Source organism: Aquarana catesbeiana, linkage group LG01, assembly GCF_042186555.1.
Source record: "Aquarana catesbeiana isolate 2022-GZ linkage group LG01, ASM4218655v1, whole genome shotgun sequence".
Taxonomy (NCBI): domain Eukaryota; kingdom Metazoa; phylum Chordata; class Amphibia; order Anura; family Ranidae; genus Aquarana; species Aquarana catesbeiana.
This window is the reverse complement of record NC_133324.1, coordinates 217,250,958-217,271,771: the sequence shown is the minus strand read 5'-3', so window position 1 is coordinate 217,271,771 and position 20,814 is coordinate 217,250,958. Positions and strand designations below refer to the sequence as shown.

Here is a 20,814-nt window from a genome sequence, read left to right as displayed (position 1 = left end):
AACTTTACTCTCTCAATCAGCGTTGTCTATTTTTAGTTTTTCTGCTGCTAGCATTAGTAAAAAGATAGGAAAATATAACGCACTTACTTTTTTAAACTTTTTTTTACATTTCCCAAGTTACTTCCTGGTTTCCATGTCTAGGCAAATGGTGTCAAACATCCCAGGAGTCCTCAGGAGGGGAGGGGGGCTTTCTTAGCTAAGCACACCCTTCTGCCTGCTAAATACCGAGTTAAAGGCAGATGGATTCCAGGAAGTAATTGCTACATCAATCATCTGCCCTTACTCAAGATGGCCACGGTCAGACATGCTTGGGGGTGTTTTTCAAAGTAATTTCTTAGCAAAATAAAGCATGGTGACATGGATGAATGGGTGAGTTTGATTTGAATATTACAAATGAATTAAACAGTGTTTTTGGTTTGTGGTGCCCAGATGCAGTGTAGTCTGCTTTAGAGGTTTACATAGTTACATAGTTACATAGTTAGTCAGGTTGAAAAAAGACATTCAGTCCATCCAGTTCAACCATAAAAAAAAAAAAAAAAACTTAAATTCAAAATATCGTACAATCCAATATACCCAATTCTATACCCACAGTTGATCCAGAGGAAGGCAAAAAACCCCAGCAGAGCTCCAATTTGCTACAGCAGGGGAAAAAATTCCTTCCTGATCCCCCAAGAGGCAATCAGATTTTCCCTGGATCAATTTACCTATAAATGTTAGTACCCAGTTATATTATGTTCATTTAGGAAAGTATCCAGGCCTTTCTTAAAGCAATCTACTGAGCTGGCCAGAACCACCCTTTGCGGGAGTCTATTCCACATTTTCACAGCTCTTACTGTGAAGAAACCTTTCCTTATTTGAAGATGAAATCTCTTTTCCTCTAGACGTTAAGAGTGCCCCCGTGTCCTCTGTGTTGACCGTAAAGAGAATAACTCAACACCAAGTTCACTATATGGACCCCTTATATATTTGAACATGTTGATCATATCCTCCCTTATTTTCCTCTTTTTAAGAGTGAATTCAGTTCCTCTAATCTTTCCTCATAGCTGAGCTCCTCCATGCCTCTTATCATTTTGGTTGCCCTTCTCTGCACTTTCTCCAGTTCCCCGATATCCTTTTTGAGAACTGGTGCCCAAAACTGAACTGCATATTCCAGATGAGGTCTTACTAATGATTTGAACAGCGGCAAAATTATCATCTATACATCTCTTAATACAAGAAAGGACTTTGGAAACTGCAGCTTGGCATTGCATGCTATTATTGAGCTTATGATCTACCAAAACCCCCAGGTCCTTCTCCACTACGGATTCCCCCAGTTGTACTCCCCCTAGCATGTATGATGCATGCATATTCTTAGCCCCCAAGTGCATAACTTTACATTTCTCAACATTAATCCTTATCTGCCACATAGTTGCCCAATTAGACACTGCATTGAGGTCGGCTTGTAAATTGGAGACATCCTGTAATGACATTATCCCACTGCATAGCTTGGTGTCATCTGCAAAGACAGAAATGTTACTTTTGATGCCAGACCCTATATCATTTATAAAGGTATTAAAAAGTAAGGGTTCCAGCACTGAACCTTGGGGTACACCACTGATAACCTTAGACCATTCAGAGTAAGAATTATTAACCACTACTCTCTGAATTCTGTCTTTTAGCCAGTTTTCTATCCATTTACAAACTCATATTTCCAAGCCTGTAGACTTTACCTTACACATGAGCCGTGTGTGCAGAACGCTTTTGCAAAATCCAAGTATACCACGTCCACAGCCACCCCTCTGTTTAAGGTTTTACTTACCTCTTCATAAAAAGAAATCAGGTTTGTCTGACAACTTATGTCTTTCATGAATCCATGCTGTAGTTCTGCTTTAGAGGTTTAGAGCAATTAACCTCTTCAGTTCTGCAAGGGCATTGATGGATGTCTTCCCAGAACCACCCCCCTGCACGCCCGGGGTAAAGGGCCAATCGCAATCACTGCCCTTTACCATGTAATCAGCTGTGTCCAATCACAGCTGATCGCAGCATAAACACACTTGCCAGTTATTGGCATTCCTCCGAGGGGAGGAGAGCCGGTAACCAGCAAGTGTGACAGGGGACATCTACATTGATCATCAGGGCACTGATCATCAGTGCCCTGATGATCAATGTAGCCTCAACATTGCCAGTCAGTCCCCTTAAGTGCTGTCTATCAGTGTCTATCAATGCCCATCCGTGCTGCCTATCAGTGCCTCCTCATCAGTGCTGCCTATCAGTGCCCATCAGTGCCACCTATCAGTGCCCATCAGTGATGCCCATCAGTGCCCATCAGTGCCGCCTTTAGTGACGCCTATCAGTGCCCATCAGTGCTGCCTGTCAGTGCCTATCAATGCCCATCAGTGTCTCATCAGTGCCGCCTCATCAGTTCCCATTAGTGCCGCCTCATCAGCGCACATCAGTGAAGGAGAAAAATTACTTTTTTGCAAGATTTTATAACAAAAACTAAAAAAAAGTTTGTTTTTTTGCTAAATATTTTGGTCTTATTTGTTTGTTTAGCAAAAAGAAAAAACTCAGGGGTGATTAAATACCACCAAATCAAGTGTTTGGAACATCCTTAAAATTAAAGAATGCACCGGTGAGCTCAGCAACACCAAAAGACCCGGGAGACCACAGAAAACAACTGTGGTGGATGACCAAAGAATTATTTCCCTGGTGAAGAAAACACCATTCACAACAGTTGGCCAGATCAAGAACACTCTCCAGGAGGTAGGTGTATGTGTGTCAAAGTCAACAATCAAGAGGAGACTTCACCAGAGTGAATACAGAGGGTTCACCACAAGATGTAAACCATTGGTGAGCCTCAAAAACAGGAAGGCCAGATTAGAGTTTGCCAAACAACATCTAAATAAGCCTTCACAGTTCTGGAACAACATCCTATGGACAGATGAGACCAAGATCAACTTGTACCAGAGTGATGGGAAGAGAAGAGTATGGAGAAGGAAAGGAACTGCTCATGATCCAAAGCATACCACCTCATCAGTGAAGTATGGTGGTGGTAGTGTCATGGCGTGGGCATGTATGGCTGCCAATGGAACTGGTTCTCTTGTATTTATTGATGATGTGACTGCTGACAAAAGCAGCAGGATAAATTCTGAAGTGTTTCGGGCAATATTATCTGCTCATATTCAGCAAAATGCTTCAGAACTCGTTGAACAGCACAGTGCGGATGGACAATGACCCGAAGCATACTGCGAAAGCAACCAAAGAGTTTTTTTAAGGGAAAGAAGTGGAATGTTATGCAATGGCCAAGGCAATCACCTGACCTGAACCAACTGAGCATGCATTTCACTTGCTGAAGACAAAACTGAAGGGAAAATGCCCCAAGAACAAGCAGGAACTGAAGACAGCTGCAGTAGAGGCCTGGCAGAGCATCACCAGGGATGAAACCCAGCGCCTGGTGATGTCTATGTGTTCCAGACTTCAGGCTGTAATTGACTGCAAAGGATTTGAACCAAGTATTAAAAAGTGAAAGTTTGATGGATGATTGTTAATCTGTCCCATTACTTTTGGTCCCTTAAAAAGTGGGAGGCACATATACAAACTGTTGTAATTCCTACACTGTTCAGCTGATTTGGATGTAAATACCCTCAAATTAAAGCTGAAAGTCTGCAGTTAAAGCACATCTTGTTCGTTTAATTTCAAATCCATTGTGGTGGTGTATAGAGCCAAAAAGATTAGGATTGTGTCAATGTCCCAATATTTATGGACCTGACTGTACCTTCAACATTTAGAGGGTAATTTGCAAGGATTGGGGGAAAAACCTTACAGAAATCTGAAACCAAGTAGACCCACTGCCACAATGGGGGTTATTTACGAAAGGCAAATCCACTTTACACTACAAGTGCACTGCAAGTGCACTTGGAAGTGCAGTCGCTGTAAATCTGAGGGGTAGATCTGAAAAGAGGGGGAGCTATGCTGATTTTATTATCCAATCATGTGCAAGCTAAAATGCTGTTTTTTATTTTCCTTGCATGTCCCCCTTGGATTTACAGCGACTGCACTTCCAAGTGCACTTGCAGTTCACTTATAGTGCAAAGTGGATTTTCCTTTCCTAAATAACCTTCAATGACTCACCAATCATGATGCTGCCCTGTTGCTGCTCCCATTGCAAGTGACAGATACCGAGAGTTGCTGGAAAGTAAGCAACAGCACCAGGTATTCTGGATGATTTCATGACCATATTTGGTCAATTACATCACCCAGGATCTGCAATGCTGCTGTTTACATTCTAGCAGCTCAGGGGATATGTCCTGTCATGTAATTTAGCAGTGGTATCCCTTGAAAGAAGTCCCATTGGACGAAATGTGCGTAGAGCGGAGCCAAGTGGTGATATCACCACGTCTGTCTGGAGAACCAGAGGTTTTTTTTTTAATATGCTCTTATCTTTCATTGTTTGTGAGTACCCACTAAGTTTGTTAATAAACAGTGTTTGTACTTTACTATGGGTTTTCCTCGCTTCTCCCCTGGTATGTCTCTGTGGCAGAGAGGCTTTTTCATGTGAGGCGATCCAGTGATTTTTTTGGGGCATGTCGTTTCGGAGAGAGATTGAGGTTCAAGGCTTAATTAGCTGTGAGGGAGTGAGAGCTGAAACCATACTTTCAGGTGGGATTTGTTATAAAAAAAAGCGCCCTCAGACCTCTTATGATGTGGGGTCTGAATAATTGGAAAGCTGCTGCATGATTGCTGGTGCACATTTGAGGTGTAAAGAGAATTTTTTTCATTCATAGTGGCCCCAAATGTATTTTGCAGAAGGACAATGACCCTAAACAAACAGCCAATGTCATTAAGAACTACCTACAGTGTAAAGAAGAACAAGGGGTCCTGGAAGTGATAGCTTGGTGTCCACTGAGCCCTGATCCCAACATCATCTGTCTGGGATTACATGAAGGGACAGAAGGATTTGGGGCAGCCTACATCCACAGAAGATCTGTGGTAAGTTTTTCATGATGTTTGGAACAACCTACTTGCCGAGTTCCTTTAAAAACTGTGTGCAAATATACCTAGAAAAATTGATAAAAAAATAAACTATAAACACTTGTATTTCATAAAGCAGTCTAATGCCCCGTACACACGGTCGGATTTTCCGACTGTGTGTAGGCTCCATCACACATTTTCCATTAGATTCTCCGACACATAAAGTTTGAGAGCAGGCTATAAAATTTTCTGACAACAAAATCCGTTGTTGGAATTTCCGATCGTGTGTACACAAATCCGACGCACAAAGTGCCACGCATGCTCAGAATAAATAAAGAGATGAAAGCTATTGGCTACTACCCCCTTTAGAGTCCCAACATACGTGTTTTACGTCACCGCGTTCAGAACGATCGGATTTTCCGACAACTTTGTGTGACCGTGTGTATGCAAGACAAGTTTGAGCCAACATCCGTCGGAAAAAATCCTAGGATTTTGTTGTCGGAATGTCCGATCAATGTCCGACCGTGTGTACGGGGCATTAGTTTACAGCATTTTTCCACAACCTGCCTAAAACTTTTGCACAGTAACTATATATATATATATATATATATATATATATATATATATATATATATACATATACACACACACACACACACACATACACACAGTATATATACATACATGTATACCCAGTATACACAGTATATATACACACTATATCAGGTTCAAGTAGCTCAAAACATTTGCAGATTTTGTGACCTAGGTCTGTCTGAATCTAAACAAGTTGAGGCTCAGTAATTCAAGTCATTATTAAAAAGGTGAATTTTTATAGCCCGACTGCTACTCACACATAATCTAGTGCGTTGCATTTATATTACCAGTTCGTCAAGCATATGGTATATGTATTGTCCTTTCTGCCAAGATTCCAGATTGTGGTTAAGGAGTTTTTGCTTGTCAAAGAATTGTCCTATCAGTGAGATTGCCAATAAATCACTAATGCCCCGTACACACGATCGGACATTGATTGGACATTCCGACAACAAAATCCTAGGATTTTTCCCGACGGATGTTGGCTCAAACTTGTCTGGCATACACACGGTCACACAAAGTTGTCGGAAAATCCGATCATTCTGAACGCGGTGACGTAAAACACGTACGTCGGGACTATAAACGGGGCAGTAGCCAATAGCTTTCATCTCTTTATTTATTCTGAGCATGCATGGCACTTTGTGCGTCGGATTTGTGTACACACGATCGGAATTTCCGACAACGGATTTTGTTGTCGGAAAATTTATAGCCTGCTCTCAAACTTTGTGTGTTGGAAAATCCAATGGAAAATGTGTGATGGAGCCTACACACGGTTCCGACAACAAGGTCCTATCACACATTTTCCGTCGGAAAATCCGACCGTGTGTACGGGGCATAACTATGTTGACAATGCCACGGTCATATGATGGAGGCTACAATGTGCATCATCACTGCAGCACAGAGACTTGGGGGAGAATGTTTTAGAGAGGCACATTATTTACAAAAGTACTAAAAATGAATGACCATTTGCTCCTCTTCTTTTTCCATAGATATATAACACATTTTCTACCCTCACATTTGCTATACATCTGTTTTCTTTTCTACTTCTGAACTTTTTTTTTTAACATTATTCGAAAATCCCAAAACTCTTTTGACATCAGCAGTTTAGAGAGAGCAAGTCATTGCCATTATTGGTGATTCACCATTTGATTACTATAAAGTATTTGCAGTGCTTGCTTGCGAGCTCCCTGCTGCACACATTTGCTCAATATGTAAAATTGTGAAATTGAGGAATCTAGACCTAAAATTTTGTTTTGCCTTTATCAGCTTCCATCCTCTGCATTACCTGGTCAGCTGGTTTATAATTTCCCCAAATCTGTGGAGTGATGGGCTGGCAAAGTGAATCTCAGTTTCACAAATGTGCAAATATAAGCTTAGTTCTGCTCAAAATTGTATTCCCCCCATACACCTTTAATGACAGGTCTGCTTAATGCACTGCATGGATATAATAAAAAAACATGTGGACTTTGTGGCCCCGGGCCCATACAATTAGAATGGTTTGGAACACCATAATTCTTACACCATTATCTGCTTTTTAGCCTCTATGTGAAGAAAGAGAATCAAAAAGAAAAACTTTTCTTTTAGAATGACTTTGAAGGTAGGCTTAAACGCTTTGTTGTCTATAATAGTGAACTTTATAGATTAAAATCTCATAATATTCTACACAGCTCTTGTATAATACCGCCTTTGCTTCAATGTGCTTATCACAAGACTTAGGGGATAAATATTAGAAGGCATTGTACAGCCATGTATTTGAGTAATGAAAAACATATTGACAGTGTGTATTAGTGTGCAGTGGGGACCTCTAAAAAACACAGTACCATAATATTTGCTATTTGCCCACACATAGGGATTTAATGCTCTAAGGGCCTATGTAGTGCTCATTATATGGTAATGACCATTTATTTGTGAAAGTTGAAAAATTTCACATGTTAAATCAACTCAACGGTTCTGTTCTTGCGTGATAAAAAGGACAGCAACCTTGTATGTGTAATACCGTAGAAGATATAAAGTCTGAATCAAGAAAAAACTCATATTTTCTTGCAAGAATGTTTACATCTTTGCAGTTTTGTAGCAGTTTGAACAGCTTGAGTTTCCCGGGACCCTTAGGCTATGTTTCCACTATTGCGTCCCCAAAGTCGCGCGCTTTACACTGCGATTGTGCGTTGCGATTTGTGTTGCGTTTTGTTGCGACTTTAATTACGACTTTGTGCGACTTGGATGTTCTGCGATTTAGTCCTAGTGATGTAATTCCTTATCCTGCTTATTTATTGCCCCTTCCTGTTTGGTTGTCTCGTGTTGTATGTTTGTTAGCAAACATGTTGGCTATGCAGTATGTTGGGTCAGCAGTCATTTTGGCTTCTGTAGCAGCATTTATAGATCAAGAAGAGGAGGATAACCGGAGGAGGAGAAGGCATCGCTTTTGGATACATCCCATCATTGCCCAAAGGGAAGTGAGAGGCCAGTTTGGGGTCCTTTACAATGACCTCCGGGCTCATGATGAAAAATTTTTCAACTATACAAGGATGTCAATTAGAAGGTGAGAACATTTTTTGATGTCAAATTGCAAATGCTGCCAGATATATTTCTCAAAATGTGTATATGCCTGGTCATTATTACTCTTTTTAGTATTTTGAGATTTGAATAGCTCGAAGTGTTAACTAGAACCTAATCAAATTGTTAGAAAAATGTAACTCCATTTGTAAATGTTTGATTTTTACATGGTCAGTGTAGATACTAGCCCTATTTTTTCTCTTTACAGTTTTGATGAATTGTTGGCTTTGCTCTCTAGTCATCTAGAGCGCCAAAACACCAATTTCAGAAGGAGTATTCCATCTGCTGAAAGACTCATAATAACATTGAGGTAAATGTTCATACCTACTCTTTCTTCTTCTTAACTTCTATGTGGCTTTTGGAGATCCACATCATTCTTTCATCATCTTTACATGCAGTCCAAAAATAACTACTAGCATGTAATTGTGCGTAAGCTTGGTTTTAAAATCTTAACTCTGCCTCTACATCACCTGTGTCTTTCTCCTGCTCCTCTTCTTCCTTCTTCACTTCCTCAGGCACCTCCTTCCTAGCTCTGTTTTTTGGGTTTATTGATGTAGCTTAGTGTCAATATGTATCATTATCCTAAAATGTATGTACTTTTCCATTTTAGGTACCTGGCAACTGGACATTCCTTTTCCAGTTTGCATTTTGAATTTTTGGTTGGCAAAACTACAGTCAGCACTATTGTCCACGAGACCTGCCGAGACATATGGAATGTCCTTAGTGATTTGGTTCTGAAGAAGCCCACTTCTGACGATTGGTGCAAGAAAGCGGAACTTTTCTGGGATCGTTGCAATTTCCCAAATTGTCTAGGGGCAATTGACGGCAAACATATGAGGGTAGTGATGCCCATTGGCAGTGGAACAAAATACTATAATTACAAAAAATATTTTTCTTTTGTCTTACTTGCAGTGGCTGATGCCAATTATTGTTTCAGCTATATAGACATTGGATCATATGGCAGCAGCTCAGACTCAAGTATTTTCCAAAGATCTTCCTTTGGAAGAATGTTGCGGGAAAATGCTCTGGACCTGCCACAGGACTGTCCGTTGCCAGGAACAAAAGGGCCGCCAATGCCATTTGTGTTTGTTGGGGATGAGGCCTTTGCTCTCAGTGAGCATCTATTAAGGCCTTATTCAAATCGGTGTTTGAGTGAAGAGAAGCGAATCTTCAATTACCGCTTAACGAGGGCAAGACGAGTGGTAGAATGTTCTTTTGGCATTTTAGCCAACAAGTGGCGTTTGCTCCATACCCCCATTAATTTAAAAATGGAGAATGCAATATCTGCAGTAAAAGCAGCATGTGTTCTTCACAATTTTGTGAGAATTCGTGATGGCTATCTTTTTGAAGATTCCCTCATGCACGATCTGGAAGGTGCACAATGGAGTGCCAGTAGGGGCACCACCAATGGTGCCAGTGTGCGTGAGGGATTCTCATCTTATTTTCTGTCTGCTGCTGGTTCTGTCCCCTGGCAGCAGGATGCCATAGCATAATGTATGTCATGCATTTTCTGTGAATATTATTTTGATGTATGTTATGTTTCAGTGCATCCAAAAGCATAATAACAGGTAGTTTCCTCAAATTAGAAAAAAGGATAAGCCGAAAATGCACAATGTAAACAAAATTATTTTTATTTTTTTTTTTTTTGTGCAGGGAAGCACACAAAATTTTTGGGTTATGTGTTTGGGTGAACTACACCATTTTGTTTATTTTTTATCAAGCACAACAAATAGTGAAATAATAAACTATTTCTCTCAGAAAAACACGTAAATAAAATTATTTCAAAAATATAAAAAAATATCTGAATCTTTTTTACAAGACAACTCTTTTTGCAATAAGGCAAAAATAAAGAAATACGTTCCATGAACTTAAAATTACAACAGTTGTTGTTTTGGCCTCCTCAACCAAACAAAAAATAGAGAACAAGTCTTAAACACACCTCAATAATAATTGTAAATTACAATTGCTCGTATGTTTTGTTTTCAGTGGTCCCGGAAACTGAACTATTGGTTGGTCCAGGGAAATCCACTGATGGACCAGGATAATATTTCCTTGCCAGAAAAGGCGGAACATGACTGGGTGTAGGCTGCCTAAGTTGGTGAGTGGTTGGGGGGCCAAGGGTAGAGGTAGTGGGGTCAGGAATTGGATGCAACATGCGTGGCCTTGAGGGATTCAGTATATTACCATACTGGTCACAGTATGGACGGTTTATTGGTGGAGCATACTGTGTACTTGGAAAGTGAGTGTATTGTTGATAAGGGGGATATTGGGGAAGGGGGGGTTGCATATATGCTGAGGATGTTGTTGGCCCCTCACCCACAAATGATTGAGCAGTTGACATTAAAGCCATCCTGAGTGCATATTTTTTCTCAGGGGGTACCTGTTTACATATGCCTAAAATTACAGTGAGAAATGCTGTGTCTTCACACTGGTTTTCAGCCATTTTAGTGGACATCTGATTGACTACCTCTAAAATTTTATCCATGGGTTTACCAGGCCGGGCACTGACCCTTGAAGACCTTCGCAAAGGCCTAGAGACATTGCTAGGTCCTGGTTCTGCATCCTCCTCATTCATTGAGTTTGATGTTGACCTTGCTTCATCTACGAACAGTTCCTTGTCAACATTGTCTTGGAATTGTTCTTGCTCCTCCTCCTCCGCAGCTTCCTCTGCCTCATCTTCTGCTGCCAAACCCTGTGTGCTGTCTTCCCAGCTTGCTTGGGTTCTGAAATACAAATCACATATTTTTAAAGTAAGCATTACTATTTGATATGTAGAATTCGTAACATATGCCTGCTGATAACTTACTCTCGCATTTCCAACACTGGTTTCAAAAATTCAAGATCCCCGGCATGGGCATATGGGGCTAATCTTTTAGAGCCGGAACCACTCCTTCCTTCTTTTAATTTGCGTAAGTACCGGTTGTAGCAGTCTTTGAGACTTCTCCATCGAGTTTGTAACGAGTGCACTACAAAATATAAAGCAAAGTATACATTTTTTAAAACAAATTTAGTCACTGCCTATAGGTCATTCATTTGCTAGGCTGCATAATTGATATGGATGGTGTTAAAACAACCGCTACATATATTACCCATGACACCTACATAATTTGACATGTGCTGGAGGATGTTGACAGGGCCATCTTTAATATTATTTAATATTATTAGGACCGTGGACAAAAATTATTTGCTGGCCCACACACACAGATTTACTTTCCTGCAGCCACAGGTTACAGGAAAGTAACTATATAAATGACACCATCAACACAGATAGTGTTGACATGGGATTACCTCCTGCCAAACCATTGTGATCTCCTGCCAGGAGAAGCGGTCCACACCAAGAAAAAACAGTGCACACAACCATTGGTTACAGAAAGTGTTAAGCAGCATATATCAACCACTTACTTTTTGTAGAACGTTCTGTGGCTGAGAAAGAGTCCCATGTCTCATAATATATGCGAGCCACCTCCAACCATGCTCTCTCCTTCTTTGCATGATCTTTGTAACCTGGATCTCTGAGGTCATATATTGCCGGACGTTGTCTGACAAGCCTAATAATTTCCTCATTGTCATGCACTTGTCGCTTATTTTTTTTTGCCCTAGGCTTGCTTCCTGCTGTCTTCCACACTCACATACATCGATATAGGAAGTGATGTATTTGGGAGGAGCAGAGATCATGTGCTTCCGTAGACTTCCGTGGAAGTCGCAACAAAGTCGCGGTGTCAGACATGTACATACGACTTCATTGCGACTTAATACCTTTCTATGGAGAACAAGTCGCACCGAAGACGGAACAAAGTAGTGCAAGAACCTTTTTTCGAGTCGCTGCGACTTGAGTCGCACCAATGAGAACGGGGACCATTGAAATACATGGGTTTTGACTTGTCATGCGACTTGACATGTGTCAAGTCGCAAAATAAGTCGCACTAGTGGAAACAGAGCCTTAGAGTCCATTACAAAATTCTAGGTAACTATGAGTAACTACCTAAATGCAAATGTCATTACTTAAATAGCATTACAACTAGATAATGGCTTGAAATAACCCTCCCTCCCATCCTGCCAGACTGTAGTCTAAACTAGTAGTACATGCCCTAAGCCTGTTTTTAAAAGCCTCATAAGATGATGACATATAGAAAAATATGATCAGGCTTGGAGCAACTGCCGGGGTCAAAAGAGTAAGACCTGCATGGGGTCTTTAGGGGGCAAAAGATATAAAGGGTGATAAAAGATGTGGAATAATGAGGTAGGCACGTATTCTTATTTTGTGTTTACAATGTGGCATTGAAAAAGTCAGAGTGGTGGGCCAGGATGAGGAAAGGTCAGCCAGTTTCCAGACATAGGGAATAGAATCTAGGAGCATTCAGTCCCTCCTACCGCTAATTTGTTCTTGGCTCAGATTTTTGTGTAAAGTTCAGAGAATGAGTTTTTGTCATATTCTTTGCATATGTCATTGCAGCCAGGAAGAGTCTTGGGTTCTCTCAGAAGATGAACACCATGTAGGTATAAGGGTATATAATATATTATACTTGTTTAAGGTATGCTACCTTCTCATTGATGGTGAAGCTGGTGTTAAAAATTGTATCTGCTCAAATGTTTTATTTTTGGTGTTTTTTGGTGTCAGATTGACTCATTTATTTGTAACTTGTTTAATCTACTAAACATCCTGTCACCAAAAAACATGCCTTCTGGACCTTTTGGGGACATCTCCTTAATATCATATTGAAAAAGTTGCTTATGGAATTTGTTCTAAAAGGTTTATCTTACTTAATTGTATGGGTTTTACCACTATCCACTATTTGAATATGTGAGATTAACTCGCTTCACACAATTTAAAAGGTTTTAAGATACTCAAACAGAGACCACCTAGATCATTTTGCTAAAATTTGGGGATTGTGGACCTCCTCTTTGCACACTATAGCTGATTCTCTTTCCCAACCTGTCTCATTGTAACCTGAACTAGTGTACTTTGTTTGCTCTGATTCCACGATAATCGTACCCCAAAAATATCCTCAAAATGTCTGTACTCTGTATGATGCCGACCCTATGTCATGTGTGTTGCTGCTCCATGTCTTATAGTATTTGGTGCCTGTGGCTGCCTTTCCACTGTTTTTGTTAGGGGAATATTGTTGTGTTTTTGTACATACCTCACATAAACTCAAAAAAATGTATCTTAAAAAAAAAGAAGATAGTATCTGAAATTGTTCTTAAAATGTACATAAGGCTAGGTCCACACATATGCGATTGGTGCGGACTGTGTTTGCGCAAGCACAGCAGCCCATTTACCCTAAGTCCTTACACCTTTTTAAATCTGCAGCCACAGGAAAATCGCACCTGCTATTGCACTGTGTGTTTTGGTTGAAACTGGTGCAATTCCATCATCCGCTATCGCCCGCACAAGTGTAAACCAAGCCTACATTGGAGTTTCCAATTGGGGGGGCTCCCGTTATTTGTGCCAATAAAATGCTGGTGGTATGGTATTATTTACTGATATTTTGGACTATTAGCATTGTTAATAAATGGTCGCTATGGCCACTTAGATGCACTACCAAGGTGTTGTCCCATTTTTGAGAGTAAAGGTGAAAGAGGCTAACGGGTGTTGGAGTCTGCTGCATGTAATTGGGCCGTAGGTTACAAAGGGACCATCTACAATCTCTTAGCCTTTATTGTACTAACTGCAAAGCTTTTGTGTTAAACTAAACCTGCCATAAAAAAATACAGGGGGGTGCCATTGCTGACCTCCTTCTGAAGATGCTATTTGTCTGACTGCTGCACTGCGCTGACTTAAAATGACTCATGACTTCATAAGTGAAGTATCAGGGCTGCCATTGCTGGCCCTCTTTTTAAAATGCTTGTTGCCTGTGTTGCCTGTCTGTGTTAGGTTTTAATACTTTGAGTCACATGACCCAGAACAAGCATGCTATGAATGAGTATTAGAAAAGTGTCAGAATTTATTCTCTCTATATTTGTTCCAGGTTGGTGACTCAGAAAGCATTGAAGGCAAAGTGTCAGCAGCTACCAGTTCAAAAAAAGGTCAGCGATGGCTTGACAGGTGCAGGAGGAGAAGGTTGGAGAAAAGTAATTCCTTATCTGAAAGCTCCTTCCAGGCCAGAAACTCAAAGTCCTGAATCAAGAAAGTAGGAAAGACAGCCAGGTAACTAACATATTGTAATGAATTCTTATTGTTGCAAGTGAAAGCTTTTATGTTTCTCTCATGACAGGTTTGCTTTAATATGTCAAACTCCACTCCGCACTAAAAAGTGCGTATTGAATATCAAAACCAAATGAATATAAGAAAAAGCTGCTTTCAGCTGCTTCACTAATAAAAAGTATAAGGCTAAAACTTATTCAATATGGTGCTAATCTCCAAGATAAATAATATAATAATAATATATACAGCATCTCACAAAAGTGAGTACACCCCTCACATTTTTTGTAAATATTTTATCATATCTTTTCATGTGACAACACTGAAGAAATGACACTTTGCTACAATGTAAAGTAGTGAGTGTACAGCTTGTTTAACCACTTCAGCGCCAGAAGAATTTACCCCCTTCCTGACCAGAGCACTTTTTGTGATTCGGCGCTGTGTCGCTTTAACTGACAATTGCGCGGTCGTGCGATGTTGTACCCAAACAAAATTGACGTCCTTTTTTTCTCACAGATAGAGCTTTCTTTTGGTGGTATTTGATCGCCTCTGCGGTTTTTATTTCTTGTGCTATAAACAAAAAACAGTGTCAATTTTGAAAAAAACGCATTGTTTTTTACTTTTTGCTATAATAAATATGCCCCCAAAATATATAAAAAAAACAATTTTTTTCCTCAGTTTAGGCCAATGTGTATTCTCCTACATATTTTTGGTAAAAAAAATCGCAATAAGTGTATATTGATTGGTTTGCGCAAAAGTTATAGCGTCTACAAAATAAGGGATAGATAGCATTTTTATTATTATTTTTTTTTTTTTACTAGTAATGGCGGCGATCTGTGATTTTTATCATGACTGCACCATTATGGCGGACACATCAGACAATTTTGACACATTTTTGGAACCATTGGCATTAATACAGCGATCGGTGCGATTAAAAATGCATTGATTACTGTAAAAATGTCACCGGCAGTGAAGGGGTTAACACTAGGGGGCAGTGAAGGGGTTAACTGTGTTCCCTGGGGGGTGATTCTTACTGACGGGGGGAGGGACTAACTACATGTAGTGACAGATCATGGATCCTAGCTAATAAGAACACACGATCTGTCACTCCTGTCAGAACAGAACAGGGAAGTGTGTGTTTACACACACTCGTCCCTTTCTGTGTCTCCTGTAGGGATGAGCCCGATGTTCGAGTCGAATAGCGAACAATTTGGGGTGTTCGCGGCAAATTTGCTGCGGAACACCCATTAAAAGTCTATGGGAGAAATCAAAAGTGCTAATTTTAAAGGCTTATATGCATATTATTGTCATAAAAAAGTGTTTTGGGGACCTGGGTCCTGCCCCCGGGGACATGTATCAATGCAAAGAAAAGTTTTAAAAATGGCCATTTTTTCGGGAGCAGTGATTTTAATAATGCTTAAAGTGAAACAATAAAAGTGAAATATTCCTTTAAATTTTGTACCTGGGGGGGTGTCTATAGTATGCCTGTAAAGTGGCGCTTGTTTCCCATGTTTAGAACAGTCCGAGAGCAAGAATGACATTTCTAAAGGAAAAAAAGTCATTTAAAAGTGCTCGCGGCTATAATGAATTGTTGGTCCGGCAATACACATAAAAGTCATTGAATAAACAGCATGGGATTCCCCCACAGTCCATTACCAGGCCCTTTGGGTCTGGTATGAATATTAAGGGGAACCTCAAACCATAATTTAAAAAAAAATGGCGTGGGGGTCCCCCTCAAAATCCATACCAGACCCTACAGGTTCAGACCCTACAGGTTATTGCCAGCGGTTTATACATGGCTGTGTGTTAAGTTATTTTGAGGGGACAGCAAATTTACACTGTTAAACAAACTGCACACTCACTACTTTACATTGAAGCAAAGTGTAATTTCTTCTGTGTTGTCACATGAAAAGATATAATAAAATATTTACAAAAATGTGAGGGGTGTACTCACTTTTGTGATATACTGTATAGACTTTGCAATATACCATATACCCACTCTTTACAGAACTGCTCAAGTTCAGTTTAATTTGATGGTGACCGTTTGTGGACTGTAGTCTTCAAGTCATTCCACTGATTTTTAATGGGGTTTAAGTCTGGGCTCTGACTAGGCCATGCAAGGACATTCATCTTTTTCTCCTTCAACCACTATGTGGTAATTTTTGCTGTGTACTTTGGGTCATTGTCATGTTGGAAGGTAAACCTTCTTCCCATTGACAACTTTTTGGCAGAGATATAGTACTGCATTTAAAAATGTAGCCTAAAGCCCTATCTGCTGTCAGAAAATGAGAATTCATAAATAAAATTGCATTTACTTTTTTCAATTTTAATTTTTATCTCTGGCCATGATTACACATTATATACAGTATATATAATGTATTATATACATTCCTATTATTTATCATAATATAACATAGTCTAAATTTTTTTTTTTAGCGGTACTCAGTAATTGACATTCCCATACTTACTGAGCTTGCTCACCTCCCTATAAAAATGCTGCTTTCACGGCTATTATGCCTAGTTTTGGCTTCAAAGTCACTGACCTGAAATAGGACAACTGTATAAGAGTGGAATACCTTTCCCTTTAGAGAGATCTATATTTACTTTCAGATGTTTCAGATGTTTTTAGAAAGTGAAGAGAAATCTCCCCAATGGGACTGAACATTTTTATCTGAGATAAAAAAAAGGAGAAGTGCGTAAAATAACTCAAATGGCTCTGTGAATTGTTGCTATGATTTCAATTTGTATTATTATAATATTTTAATTGGTATTCCCACTGCTTGGATTAGTCATATATTTTCACCATAACCATCTACTTGGAAGTAAGTATCAATGATCTCATTTGTGTTTTACTCATTTATATAATATTATTAGATAGATGCTCTACCTCAAATACAGTATTTGTCCTTTATAATCCAGCTGGGATATTTCATGCCTTTTTCAGATGTTATTTACAAAACAAATATATTTACAGTGAAACAGTTGTGCAGAGTTTTGGCTTCTAACATTGTCTTTTTAATTATACATGAAATGCTCATTATTTTCTGTGATCCCTTGCCAAGATTTTCTAGTGTAAACAATTTACAAAGCAGCATTCTCATATTAGCACAATATGTGATTACAAGAGATGCTTGTATTTCATGCAAATGCATATTAGTGTAAACTTAGCATGATCAATGTAATACAGTTCATGGGAATTACTCTTAACAACAACCTAAAAGGAACCTGTAAGAAAAGCAGTATAGGCATGTCATCTTCATGCACGCAATTCTGTGCAGACTTTGACAGCTTTCAGCTGTGCTAGGACAACAACATGCATGGGACTCTGGTGTTTAGCTTCATGGAGTATGCATTCCAAGAATTTGTTCCTGGGTGAATACAGCCCTATGCATAATAACCGTTAGGTGCACCGTCCAGCCGCAACAGCTGTTAGCCTCTCATAGAGTTTGATAGGCTGCCTGCAGGAGGACTGGACAGCCAACTTGTACCCTCTGCCTGTAGTTAAATGCAAGAATCTCATGCACCGAAGCTAAATGCCCAGTGTGCATGGCGCCAAAGATTCCAAAGTGAAACCCCCAGACAGAGAAGGATCCTACTTTGATGCACTTAGAATGTTCGTACCAGGGTAGGATACAGGAATAACCTAGACAGGAATGTGCTTGTATCATCTTCTGGAATAAAATTAATGTTGACATCAGTGTTTGGCTATTGCCCCTTTTATTGGATTGTTGTTATATAGCAAATTAAATAGACCACAAAATTACACAATTCCCTCATCGTGGTAGCACTGCCAGCATCTCGACCCAAAACATGAAGTGATGTCACTCTACTTTCACATCATGTCCAGACAAGAAGAATAACAATATAACAGCTACCATGGGGTAGGGTTGCCACATCATCCCTTTAATGTAGGACACATATTAATTACACAGGTTCTGAGGCTGATTTAATGCAGATAAGGCACCAAGTGAGATTAATTACCACCTTAATCAGCCACAGAACCTGTGTAATTAATGTGTGTCCTGGATTAAAGGAATGATGTGGCAACCCTACCATGGGGATGTATACAAAACCATAATTGATGCAAAATGTGTCACGTCCGGCAATGTCAACAAACACATAAATAACTAACAGTAAAGCCAGAACTGATATCCAATCCAGCACCTTGCCAGTAACCAAAAATACCCTACAGCACCTGGTATTCCCAGGTGGTCTCCCATCCAAATGCTAACCAGGCTCAAACCTGCTTAACCTCCAAGATCAGACAAGATGAGGCTCGTTACGGGTGATGTGCCTGTAAGTGCACAGTAACTATTAAGCTAATATCCCGACTTACCTAAAATAACAGACTAAAAAACCTCCAATGCAGCAATACAGGTACAACTTGGAGAACAAAATCTAATATAACACTAAATAAACCGCACATCAGCGGATAATAAAAACAAAATCCAACCAAAAGCACCATGGTAGTATTTTATAAAATTAAAAAAGTGCACTTACTAAAATAATATGTCAATTAAATCAGAAACCATTACAATAAAATGAGAACATATCAAAACATAGTATTACAGTAATGCTAAGACCCATATATAGAAATCAGAGTGGTAATATAAATCCAGTATACACAAACTAAAATGCAAAAATAGGGAAAAATAAATCAAGCATCACTTATAAAGCAGTTAAAATCAAAATCAATGTTTAATCCAGAGGGGGCCAATACTTTTGTTTCAAACATCCAATAGGATTTTTTCTGCTTAGATGTCTGATAAAATTTCCTCCTCTACAATGCCTCTTGACCTTTTCAATCCCCCAAAATTTTAAACCCCCGGGGTCTCTATAATGAAACTTCCTAAAGTGATGAGAAACATCATGCTTTTTAAGTCTGATTCCTAATCTAGCAAATATGCTCTTTGACACGTACCTTCAATGATCTAGATGTTCATAGGATGCCCTCAGTTATGCAACCAATAAAATCACAAATTAAATACCTAATATGGGTAGATGTTGAAGTAAATTCTTTGTTCCTTTTCAAATTTCCTTTTGCAGTAGAGCAAGCTATGCATGTGCCCTGCCACAAGCATAAAAATTCACACCAGAAAAAAATGTAAAATTCCTTGTGGGGGTGGGTCTACAACTCTTTTGATCAAGTGGTCCCTAAGGTTTGGTGCCTTTTTATACACAAATCTTGGGTGGTCTGAAAGTACAAGCCCAAGTATTTTGTCTTTCTTTAAAATATTCCAATGTCTATTAATATTCTTTTCTACTTTTATATTGTCTATTAATATCCAATACAATGCAAAAATCCTGTCCACTGTCACTACCACTATTCAGCTGTTTATCTTTGACTAATGTACTCTTATAGAAATCCCTCACCTTAAAGCGGAGGTCCGCCCACCGCTGCAAAAATTAACAGCCAGCAGCTACACATACTGCAGCTGCTGGCTTTTAATAATCGGACACTTACCTGTCCTGGAGTCCAGCAATGTCGGCAACGCAGCTGATGTTTCTTTCAGCTGTCCGGTGCTACCGCCTCCATTGCGAGTAAGGAAACCTGGCAGTGTAGCCTTGCTGCTTCATGCTGGGAACCCTACCGCCCAGGTGCGAGGCTCCGCTCCTCTCTCCTACTAGCCCGGCGGCCAGTGAAGGAGGAGGGAGGAGGTGGGAGCCCAAGCAGTGATGCAAATATCCGCGGCTGAGGCTCCCGGAAGTGGGGACAGGAGTACAATAAGCGTAAGTTCGACTTTTGGGTGGAACTCCCCTTTAACTATTTCCTGTCTAATCTGATCCGGGTCCTACACCTTCTGTACAAACCTACTGCCAACCAACTCCAACTCTCGCATATACTCTTCACCAGTAGTACAGTTCCGCCTCAATCTAGAAAACTTACCTCAAGGCACATTAAGCAATCATGAGAGGTGGTGGCAGCAATCCATAGCAATATAGCTGTTAAGATCTGTGGATTTAAAAAGAGTTCTAGTAGTGAACCTCCTGAACACTGATCACCAGATCCAAGAATTCTACACTGTTCTTGTCCCTTTTCCAGGTTCGAGACATATTTCTGTCGTCATTGTCTATCCAATTCATAAAATATGTTTATCTGACATCATCCCCTTCCCAAATTAAAAACACATCATCTATATAGCATCTATAGCATTGTCATTGGTGTGGCCTATTTCTAAACACAAATTCAGACTCCCAGAAAGCTATAAATAGGTTGGCCACAATAGAATGAAACTGTGCCCCCATCACAACTCTGGTTACCGGTTGATAATATTAATTACCATACCAGAAATAATTGTGCTGTAGCCCAAACGATAGACATTCAAGCAAGTTTCCTGTGAATTTCCACTGCTGCCACTGCATCTTCATGACTAATAATGGTGTACAGTGAGCTAAAGTCTGCTGTAACCAAAATATGTGAATCTGACTCGGGTATCTCTTCCACTACTTGTAGGAGATGCTTGGTATCCCACAAGTAGGCATCCATAGAATAGGCCAGCGGTTGTAGAAAATGGGCAATATATTGACGCAAATGGAATGTGATAGAATCAATCCTGTTAACTATTGACCTGCCAGCT

At 39.8% G+C, this 20,814-nt stretch overlaps 1 protein-coding gene across 1 annotated transcript; it reads right to left on the bottom strand.

The window, feature by feature from the left end:
• Positions 1 to 9,195: 9,195 nt before the first annotated feature.
• On the bottom strand, positions 9,196 to 11,378 carry LOC141126841 (uncharacterized). Its single transcript, XM_073612878.1, has 2 exons — positions 10,901 to 11,378; positions 9,196 to 10,817 (listed from the first exon to the last, which is right to left on the bottom strand). The coding sequence occupies exons 1-2, from the start codon at positions 10,906 to 10,908 to the stop codon at positions 10,052 to 10,054; spliced, it is 774 nt and encodes a 257-aa protein (XP_073468979.1). The 5' UTR covers positions 10,909 to 11,378; the 3' UTR covers positions 9,196 to 10,051.
• Between the last annotated feature and the right edge of the window lie 9,436 nt (positions 11,379 to 20,814).